This window comes from Uloborus diversus, chromosome 5 (genome assembly GCF_026930045.1).
Source record: "Uloborus diversus isolate 005 chromosome 5, Udiv.v.3.1, whole genome shotgun sequence".
In the NCBI taxonomy this organism is placed as follows: Eukaryota; Metazoa; Arthropoda; class Arachnida; order Araneae; family Uloboridae; genus Uloborus; species Uloborus diversus.
In genome coordinates, this window is record NC_072735.1 from 125,984,201 (window position 1) to 125,995,746 (window position 11,546).

At 32.8% G+C, this 11,546-nt stretch overlaps 1 protein-coding gene across 3 annotated transcripts; it reads right to left on the minus strand.

Moving 5' to 3' along the window:
* Nucleotides 1-605: 605 nt before the first annotated feature.
* On the minus strand, nt 606-11,435 carry LOC129222106 (ribitol 5-phosphate transferase FKRP-like). Of its 3 annotated transcripts, none has more exons than XM_054856550.1 (2): nt 10,497-11,393; nt 606-1,566 (listed from the first exon to the last, which is right to left on the minus strand). In XM_054856550.1, the coding sequence occupies exons 1-2, from the start codon at nt 11,253-11,255 to the stop codon at nt 757-759; spliced, it is 1,569 nt and encodes a 522-aa protein (XP_054712525.1). In that variant the 5' UTR covers nt 11,256-11,393; the 3' UTR covers nt 606-756. The 3 variants fall into 3 exon arrangements, 2 of the variants coding, with proteins under 2 accessions (XP_054712525.1, XP_054712526.1); XM_054856551.1 differs by having other exon boundaries at nt 11,090-11,223; XR_008580566.1 differs by having other exon boundaries at nt 1,458-1,566; nt 11,365-11,435.
* Between the last annotated feature and the right edge of the window lie 111 nt (nt 11,436-11,546).

The following is an 11,546-nucleotide window of genomic DNA, read 5'->3' on the forward strand; positions in this document are numbered from 1 at the left end:
TTTTCCTGGCTCTTTTAAGATTTTACAATTTTTGACAGTCCTTGTGTATGTAGATTGTAATTTTAAAAATTTGGGGAAGAAAGAAAACATACTTCAAAACTGTGTTAAGGAATAGAATCAACTACCAGTCATACAACTGGAAATTGCTCTAAAAGGTGAAAAATAATTTTATTCTTCACTACTTTTAAACCTTTTTCGAAGTTGGTACAAAAACTGGAGATAAAATTTTATACAACAAGAAAGCAATTACAAATATACATTTAGATGGACCCAGCTTCTTGCAGTTTGCATATTAGTATAAGTACAAATGTTTCAGTTATAATTTTGAGCAGTTTTTTAAAATTCTGATTAAAATATAGTTAGGTATGACTTTATCTAGTCTTTGTGCCCAATTCAAAATATCGTCAGCACCATGCTAAATTAACAAATATGAAAAATCGCGTTTTTCAAATTCAATGTTTGCTGTGGTATTCAAAAAGGGCTACTGGTTATAACTACTTCAAATGATTGTTTTTTACTCTTAAACTTATCTATAAAAATTAAAATATCAAAAATAACTTAACGCATTGAGGAAAAACAATTATATTCAGTGTTTTACTCGCAAGAAAAGTGCAAATTTTCCCATTCGTTAGTTAAGCATGATATCATGTTTAAAAGTAGTAACAATGGAGTTTTAAGAATGAAATCATTATAATTGTTTCTTTCTTTATTATTTTTTTAATGGCATCTTTTTATTCTACTGTTTTGACACCAAATTTATGCAAAGCTTTGTGCAGCTTTTTTTGAAAATCTCATCTTTTTAGGATCAGGATATTCTGGATTTTCTATGACTCCTTTTCCAAACTTCAGTTCTAAGAATTCTCTATAGTTATTTGGTGCTGTGGTTATGACACCAACAAATTTTATTTTATAGAGTGGTTTAAGATAATGTTCGGGAAATTCCATGTCTTGTTTGTGTGTAGGGAACCAAGTGTTTTTTGTCATAGTTCCATTTCGTGAATAGAATGGGAAGATGTCGACATGCAGATGATTTGCTTCACTAAATTGCACACGAATAAAATCTCCTTCTCTGGCTTTTTCCCATACGAATCCTTGTGTATCTATTATAGATTGTTCTAAAGAGTTTTTCAACCATTCACATTTTTTAATATCATCTTGATATATTCCAATGTCCACATCATAATCCCACGGAATAATGTCACCAGTCCGTACAGCTCCAAGTAAACTGCCACCTTCTAACCAATACCTTACCTCACATTTATTCAAAATACTAAATACATATCGAGCAGTTTGGCGTAAATTTTCTAAGCAACAAGGTGGAGTCCATCGACCCTCAAACAGATACTCTGGCATATCATTCAGTACAGTACCAAAGCATCGAGCAGTATTTTTTGTGCACCCATGCCATTCCACTTTAGATGCAGGATATATTATTTTCTTTATTCCAAAATCACTGTACAGCTTACTTTTTCGCTCTTTCGCTAAAACACTTTGTTTCCACTTTTTATGAGGATCCGTAAATAAATTTCTTCCCTTTTTAAAAGATAACTCTTGTATTACTTCAGTCTGTAAGAAGAAAGTAATATGTTACAAAAAATATAAATCATTATATTAAAAAAAAATAATTAAAATCTGTTACTTAAGTATAGTTATTAATGAGTGTACAGCGGAAAATAATTTAACAACAAAGATAAAGCAAAAGTGATATTTTTAAGATTTTCCATGTGAGGAGAAGGGAGATTTCAACTGTATAAGGCATTAGCAAAACTTGCCTTTCAAACTGGGGGAGGGGTCTTTTTCTTAAATTTAATCAAGGCCTGTCTTAAGCTTAAGTACAAATGCAGGGGTGGGTTATGCAAGTCCCCCATAACCATTGAACTAGAAACTAGATGACACACTAGAATTATACTTTGTCTACATCACAGGCCGAGGACTGCTGATGGCCTTTAAAAAAGGTGAGAAAGGTGACAAATTTGAAAACAAAGGTGACAAAAAAGTAACTAAAAGGTGACCAAAAGCAATTTGTTAAGAACTCAAAAAACAGAAAAGGATTATCTCTTTTTACTGACTTTTACCAAAATAGCCTATATATTTCTTGTAAAGATTTCTTTACAATTTTGGAAATGAATATTATAGGGCTAGAAGTAGTAAAATAAAAATTTTAAAACATTTTCAAAAAACTTTCTGTGTAAACTCTATGTAACCTTATTATATATATATATATATATATATATATATATATATATATATATATATATATATATATATATATATATATATATTTAATCAACATAATAAAGCTTGAAATAGTGAAGTAAAGAGCAAGATGATGCATTTCTTGAACATATAATTTATGTTATTCAATCACATTTTTAGTATTGTTTTTTTCTCTTTTTTTAGCTTGTTGAAAAATTATCAGCATTCTTTCTTTTTTCTTAGTAAATACAAAGCATAAATATTAAATCAAAAGTCTTGACAGTAGAGAATAATTGAGAAACCAATTTCAAAAATCAGACTAACAAAATGATAATTGTATTTACAATGCAAAAATAAAATGATGTTGAAATATGAAACTGAAAATATCATTTCATATGCCTGAAAATGTTCATGATTTTTTTCTTTTTTGTTTTATTTATTATTTATTTTTTAGCAAGCTCTGAAAATATTCCATGACATGTCCATGGGAGGCAAAAAATGTAGTGTTAAATCAAGTTATTAATAATTATAAATACAAATACAAAAGTGATGACCAGCAACAGGCTCTGGGCCCAGTTAGACTGGTCCTAGTCAATTTACAATCCCCAACTTATCAGGCTTAGGAATAAAAAATAATGCTGAATAAGCAGGAATACTGTCATGGTCTCTTTTGATTTGATAAAAATAGGGGTGATAAAGATAACGATTTGAGGGTACTTTTGTTTTTGTTTCAATCGGGACTCATTTGTTAGATGCGTTGGTTGACTGTTTTTCTTTTATTTCTTTTCTTTTTTTTCAAACATAACTTTATTCCTTATTGAATCTAGGAAAATAATATCACATTTATCAAAAATGCTGCTGTAGTGCATTTTGTTTCAAATAGGTTTACAGCAGTTTTTTTGTTCCAATTCAATAAATAAATAAACACTAACTGCCACTTATAAAATCTCTGGATTATAAAATCAGCAGCTTTTTAAAATGAATGTGGAAGAACTAAATCATTACATAACCAAACCATGTTAAAATCGTACTTTAATAGAATCAATCTCACCGTTACATAAAATAAAGCTTTTAGCTAGCATCTGCTTCTAAAAGCTTTATTTTTACTGGAACTAGCCATATAAAGCATTGAAACCTAATAAAAAAAATTTGGAGATTCTCTGAGGCACACCAAAAAGGAAATGTTAAGAAATGTTTACACAGACCAAGTTCACTTCGCACTTGTGCAACAAAAATAAAACCCAAACTAACCATTTCTGTGCAAACACAAAGTGAAACTATAAACACAAACCAAAACTTTTCACTATTCCGCGCTCAAAGAAGACATCGAGGCACGCCTCCTTAACCCATCACCCCTTTTTTAAATCGAACCGCTTGTGGCTGCTTAGTCGCGACTTTCGAAGTAAGTAAAACAAGCAAGTAACACGCCTGGCTAGAGATGAGCGTAAGATTCAGAGACTTCAGATGACGTCATTTGATAAACACGGAAGACAACTTGCATTCAATGACCGCTCACTCAACAAAGTGTGTAGAAACAAATTGCACAGCTGAACTTTAGTCGAACAACACTCTATGGCCAGAAACACGATAGGAAAAAAAAGGCGTTTAGACGAGACTTGCGGAAAATGCGTCTGACGGTCGAAGGGGGATAGAAAGACTGGTTCTGCTCATAGGGTGCAATTGCAAGCAATAAAAAAAAAAAATTCCTGGATTTTCCGGTAGCATAGCTATTTTTCTTAAACAATAAGGTGTGGGGGGAGGGGCATATTTAATGCTACTTTTTTAATTAATTTCACTGTTAAAGGTATCATTCAGATACTTTTCAAGGATTTAATTATTTAAAAAAAAAAAATCCTAAGACATTTCAAGAAAATTGAGAAAGTAACAAAAGTTGCAAAAAGTGACTAAAAGTAACCAAATTTTCAAAAGGTGACTGAAAGTGAGAAAGGTGACTGACTCCTCAGCCTGACATCATGACTACTTAGTGAGTGCAACATTCTAAATCACACTAACTTAGTTAAACACTTTAACTTCGCAATGATGTGATGAGAAAAATAAATGTGACGACCAGAAACAGGCTCTGAGCCCACTTAGGCTGGTCCTAGTCAGTTTATAAGTCCCCAATGAAGATCAATGGCCCTCTTAAAGCTATCCACCCCCTTGCTCTTTAGCACCTCTTCCGGTTAGCTGTTCCAAGTGCCCACAACCCTCCTAAAGAAGTAATTTTTCCTTATTTCTAGATTAGCCTGAGATTTGAATAGCTTAAAACAATGACCCCTAGTTCTGCTTTCTGCGCAATGATTTAACCCATTAACATTTTTCATTTTGGTAAATTTAAACAACTGAATCATGTCCCCTCCGACTCTTCTTTGCTCCCTTCTGTACATATTAAACCTTTTAAGTCTGTTATCATAGTCTAAATCTGAAAGTCCCCGTACTAGTCTAGTAATGCTTCTTTGAACCCTTTCCAATACAGAAATATATTTCCTGAGATAAGGAGACCAAAACTGATCAGCATATTCCAAATGAGGGCTTACTCAACTCCTATATAAAGGCAGAACCTTCTTAGATTTGTTTGAAATACATCTATTGGTAAACCCAAGCATTCTGTTGGCTTTGTTACTTGCAATGCTGTACTGTAGACTAAACTTGAAATCCTGATTTATTAAGATACCCAGATCAATAACGTTGACTGCCTAATAACGATAACTCGTACGCTTATTTCCATGACCTAAGTGTCACACTTGACATTTCCTTATATTAACTGCAATAGCCCACTTAGTAATAGAATCTAAATCCTCTTGAAGCTGTTTTACCTGTTCTTCATTTTCTACTATCCCCATAACTTTTACATCATCAGCAAAACAATTCATGCTTCCAGAAATATTCTTATTGATGACATTCATAAAAATAATAAACAAGAGAGGCCCTAAAACTGAACCCTGAAGAGCCCCGCTTAAAACATCACTCCATTACCACTCCTGCCAAATATAGAAGGGGAGTTCTAAAATATTTGACCACTGCTGTCTCTTCATGCTGACAGTCAGTTTTGGCTTTCTGGGTAAAAAAAAGCATTTGAGTTGTATACTAGCTCAGTGGTCATCACCTTCCCTCTTAAAGCCATCAAAAATAGCCTAAAACCATATTATGAGGGATTCATTTTCCAAGAAATATCCTGAGGAAAAGCCCCCAGACCTATATTTGTGCCTGATTATTGCACTCATGAGTACAGTCGAGTCCCGACTTACGCAAGGGATGGGTTCCAAGACACCTCGCGTAAGTCGGAATTTCGCATTGTGGAACAAGGTATGTTTAGTAATTTTTTATAAGCATACCTATTTGTTTCAGATGTTTGTAAACACCCTTCATATTGTTTCAAACCATTTATTAACTATATATTGCAGTATCTTTTACAAATAACTGACTTTTTCTGTATTTTAGAAAAGGCGTTATTATTTGACATAAAGTTCTGTAATTTAGCCAAAAATCAATGATTAATGGAGGAGAGAAACTTAAAATAAAGCAGTATGGTACTTACAGTATGTACACTACTGCATTATTATAGCACTTAACAGTATAGATATAGTAAATATATTTATAATTTAAAAAATGAAGAAGGTTTATGCAGCGCGATCAGAATGTTATCAGACTGTATTTCATCAACGTTCATGTGCAAAATGAAAAAAAAAATTAAGAATCAAAGCGGTTATTTGTATCAAAAGCAAAGCGTTGTTTAGGCTAATACAGTAGGTGAACTTCCACTTTCAGTGATGCTAAAGGGATGAAAGTATATTCACAAAACCAATATTTAGTGTCAACAAAGCCCATTCTAACTCTCCGCCGTTCTTTTCCGAAACATTTCATGCTGCAAGCGAGTAATTTGTGTCCGCATTAAAAAATTCATTACTGATGAAAAATTCGCGTACAGCCATTTCGCGTAAGTCGGATCGCGTTGTAGCGGGATCCGACTGTATTCCAGTTGTTAAGCTCATATTTTAATAATGTCTCCTTCCAAAGCCAGAAGCTGGATCTGCCCTTGCTCAAGCTAAAGGAAATAGGATGTACTGCAAGTTCTAAGACTCATTAAAATTGTCTAAAAGTGCTATGACTGAACGAAATGATATTTGGTATGGATAAGCTTAAGCTTCTGCTGACGATTTTTTCTGCCTATGTATAGTTTTACCAGTTACCTACACAATGATGTAAGGTTGAGTACAGCTCGGTAGTCTGAAATTCAGGACCTTTGCTTTTTTAACCACAAAAAAAATAAATAAATAAAGAGTCAAACTAGCCATATCCTTTTCCAAAATGTAACCATATATCCCTCAAAATTTCGTTCAGGCTACGCCACTGGTGCAGCTGGTAAAAGTGCCGACTCCAGAATACTTTCACTTTTCCTAAAAAGTTTCTAGGGGTGCTCAAACAGAGCTCTTGATTTTAGATTTTTTTTTTTCCATTTTAAGCACAAAATAAGATGTTGAAATTCTTTTTAAATTTTTGCTTGCTGCATTACATTGTAATAAAGTAGTTATTTATTTTTTTAAAAAGATAAAATAAAATTTCAAAAAACAAAACACAGGACATAAATAAATTTTAAGGAAAGTTAGGGCTTGCACAGCACATGCTCCTTACACAATCACTATTTACGTAAGATTCAGTACTTTTAAGAAAAATTGGATGACCATCAATTATGCTAGTCTAAACAGGAATAACCTTTAGACAAACATTGGAGGAATGTTAAGAATATAGAGTTTACACATTTCATTTGTTTGTGGACTTCAAGGCAGCCTATGAAAGCCGAGCTTCTAAAGACCTTATGTACCTCAAAGCCAGACTGACCTAAATAAAAAAAAATGGCAATTTTCAGGTTATTACTGCTTTATATGTAGAATCTTATTCCCCATTGAATCATCACAACGCAATTCTATAAAGGAAATTCCTTTATAATTAATCACATCCCCATCAATTGAATGTACGAGACGAAAGTTTTTTCGTTCTCCTGTAAAGTAGTAATATTGTGAGTTTCGTTAGTTTGCCTTTGAGGTGGCAGTGCTAAAAGCGCAAGTTAGTGAAAAATATGGAAGACAAGTTTTGAGATTACAATGAGCCCGTTTTTTCAATGCAAAACGATGTAAGTAAATAGATGCAAAGTCATGCATTCCATTCAAAAGCTCAAATATTCTTATATTAAAATAGGGTTCATGAAATCAGTAGTGAGAGAGAGGGGCCGTACTGGGTAACACTCAAATACAAATGTGACGACCAGTAACAGGCTGGTCCTAGTCAATTTATTAGTCCTCAAACTCAAAGAGGATTCATAGTTTATGAAAAATATGAATGCTTAAAATTCTGAAAATTTTCACCAATATATCTTAAGTTATATTTAATCTAACAAATTTAACAAAAATAGAGTGCTCAATATTGCAGGGGGAGGGAGATGTTACCATCTAGGACAAATTTTGCATAAAATGGATTTGCAGTTTATATTTGTTTCCCAAAGTTTAATAATGCCACAAAAATCGAACTGAGTTGTTTCTGAAAATTATATAAATTTCATATTTAAATAAATCATTTATAAAGTTTTTTTTGGGGGGGAGGGGAGGCGTGACACTACGAGTTACCGACCCATGTAACATCTGTGCTAATTTCTTGTAACATCAAAAAAATTTTGCCGTTTTTGTTACTACTTTGCTATTTAAATTTCGCTTTTTTCTGGGAAGAGGCTATATGATAAACTTACTAGTTCATCAACATATCTTTCGTCTATAACTAAAAACACAAGTGCAATTCTTACATGTTTTGGGAGAAATAAAGATCTGACTCTTTGCACCTTCATTGTTAAACCAGATCGGATTGACACACTGCCAATTAACATTAGTGTGAAAACATTAGAGATTAAAATGGCAACAATCCCTGAACCGGTGTCTGTACATCGGAGCAGTATCGGCATGCATCGGTTTAGAGAAAAATTCTGAACCGGTTTAACGATGCAGGATGCACGCCGATTTTGGCGAAGCATCAATGCATCGCCCAGCCCTACTGTACGTATTTTATTGATGTTAGTACGAAATAAAAGAGACACATAACAGAAATTCGCAAAAACAAACCACTTCAAAAATAATCGCGGAAACTAACTTTTTTCATACATGAATATGATTATTGTTCATTCTAAATTTTAAACATGATTATAAAATACATAAAAACTCATTTTCTTTCCTTGCAAATAGTGTATTTGCAAAAAAAAAAAAAAAAAAAAAAACGGCAAAACCAAGATGAGCAAAACATTCCCGATTTTTGGAGAAAAATCAGAAATTAATTTGAATGCGAGATTCCTTTTTTATTTCTTCACATTTTTAAAAGTCAGGGGATAGAGCCACAAGCAAATATGTACTGTATATATTTTTTTTCTTTTTAATGAGTATTTTCTACTCTGATATATCGTCAATATCACAGAGTTGCTCCTCATTTTTATGTGCTGCGTTTATGGCAATGTGGCTTTTCTGAACATTTAAAATTTTTTTGACAGACTCTTGCTCTTTTCGTTGTGTGGCAATTATACCGATGCAGCGTATCTACTGTAAGTTATTGTACTCAGGATGCCTGATGAAAAGGGGGGGGGGGTGAGAAAGAGATATATGCAGGCATTTGATGCCAGGTGCTCCCCCCTCACTCTCAATTTTGTGAACAATTTTTGAATGAATATTTTTGTTGTATGGTGAGGATTGGGAGACAGGGCCGGATTTGGAAGTGTGGTGGCCCCGGGGCAACGAAGGAGTGGAGGCCCCTAATCAGGGTTCGAAAAGATCATCATATTTTCGAAAATATCTGATACTAATATTATCGATAATTATATCGATAATAATAATTTTTTTTTATGCATGCATTCTTTGTCAAAATACAAATAAAAAAAAATGTCAGGGAGAAAAAATGTAAAATTTGCTGACTCGTGAAAGTGGATATTTTGCAAACATTTTATTGTGGGGGCCCCGGGGCAGTAGCCCCGCCTGCCCTCCCCTAAATCCGGCCCTGTTGAGAGAAACTGCATGCCTTCCCTTTTATGCACAGAGAAACATTAGTAACAGATCTTTGTCTTTGATAAAAATATTATGTTTACCATGCATGGATTTTTCCTTTTTTTTCCGTGACAAAAATTTTGGAACAAGAAGGAGGTAAAAAATCATCAAACCAATAAAAGAATATTCGTTTTTTTTTTTTTTTTTTTTGCTTGATTAAAATTAAAACTGGCTTGTCATTTTGATTTCCCCCAGGGGGGAGGCTAGAGAAGGATGTATACTGAATACAAATTTTATCTGAAAACATTAACCGCACAAATTTGTATAGTTAAGCATTAATTTTCCAAAGCCAGGGAGGGGAGAAATTCACCCCACTGACCCCCATAAATGACATGCCTGAAAGAAAAATTTATGTTGAATGCTAAATATACATAACTAATACAAACCCTTTAGTTTATTTATTTCATTAATTATTTAGTTTAATTTTTTTATTATAAATTTTATGTCCCATATTTAAGAACAAATTTATTTTAGTTCCGCATTTTGTTTTTCCAATTCAAACATCTGCCCCTGTTTATGCAAGAATGCCTGTCAGCTGTTGATTATTTTTAACTAAAAGTAATTTAATATTTGCTTTGCTTTTTGTATCACAGTTTATGACAACAGGAGCTGAAAGTGCTGGTATTTTCAAATGATAAATGGATGCTCTCGAAGGTAGGTTTTCGTTTTTGACAAAACAAATCTTTTACAAAAATGGTTTTATTGCGATAGGTATATTGCATTTTTTCTTTCACACAAAATCTTTATTACTGTATTGTTGAAAGGTGTTTCTTTGGTTTTATTTTCATATTTTTGTAATTAATATCTTTGTTTCCACCAGTTTATTTTTCATACTGATGATTGTGAGCTTGTTTCTTTCGTTTTGTTTTTGCGACTCGGTCTTTCATTAAATCCCTTTAATACTTCAAAAGTACTGTTAGTTCATTTTTGTGACAGTTTTAAATCAAAAATAGTTAGTTTATTTTACGTTAGAAGTAAAATTGTCGCTAAATTTGTTTCCTCTTGACCTGTGTGCAGTCCTTTCTCTTCCTATTTTTTCCTACTTTTTAAGTGATTTTTTTCCTACTTTTTAAATTTCTGATTCCTTATTTCCTACTTCCCCCCCCCCTCCCTCAGAAACTCACTTTGAGGTCTGCGTATTTCTTACTACTATTTCTTTTAAATCTTCAGTGTGTATGACAATGAACATTGTTTTTTTTTAAACTCATTTTTAAAAAAAGAAAATACCTTTATTCTAAGCAATGTTGATTGGATAAATAAAGATACTTGAAGAGGTCTGGCGAACGGATACCCTAGCTGCAACAATAATGACTTTGTTACCAATAATACATGATCCCCTTCGAGTGCATTGCATTCAACTCTCTCACTTCTATGTCTATATTTTATCGTCCAATATCGAAGACTGATATTCAGATTGAGACAAATAGATGTTTCACCTTCAATGCGCCCTGCTATAATGTTTTTTGGTTTCTTATAATGAAGTTGAAGCATTTTCCTCACTTGACTTATGTTATGCAGTCTCACAGAATCTGGAAAAATAAAGATATGTTCCTTATCAATTGAATTTAAAGGTTGTTGCAATCCTATAGGTGTTAAAATGGAACCTTTTAAATTAACAATATGGACATTTTTAGAATTTCCCTGAAATGTCAGAGGTGGATATGGTATTTTGTCTGAAATAATTAAAATCTTCGCTCCGGGAATTACATCATGAATTGATTTTATGGTTTCGGTAATGTCATTATCAAAATATTCAAATTCTCGAATTACAAAAACAATTTTACTATTAAGATGTTCGTCTGTATCATTAACGGAATTACTTTCTTCCGCATGTTTCTCGCTGATGGCACGAATGTATGAAACATGCTTTTGTTCATTGGAGCAATCACATGTTGAATCCAACTGGTTCCACATAATAATACCAATTATGAAATTAACTAGGAAAGCGCTAATTAAAAATATTTTCCATGGTGATCTTCTCATCATAAAACACTTCACGATTGGCAAATGCAAATGTATAGTGTTCGTCTCTGAAAAAATAAAATTAATTTTCCAGTCATATTATATTAATACATATTTAGATTAAAATTATTACTAGCTGTCAAAGTCAAACATGCTGTTAAAATGTCAACACAACAGCAGCATTGATTATTGATTGATGTTAAGAGATAAAGATTTATGGAGTTCGACGAACCCAACCGGTGAGTAACCGATTACTAACCGCAGTGTTCTAACCTCAACTAGAGTCCCTATGAGCTTGTCGAACGCAAGCTTTAT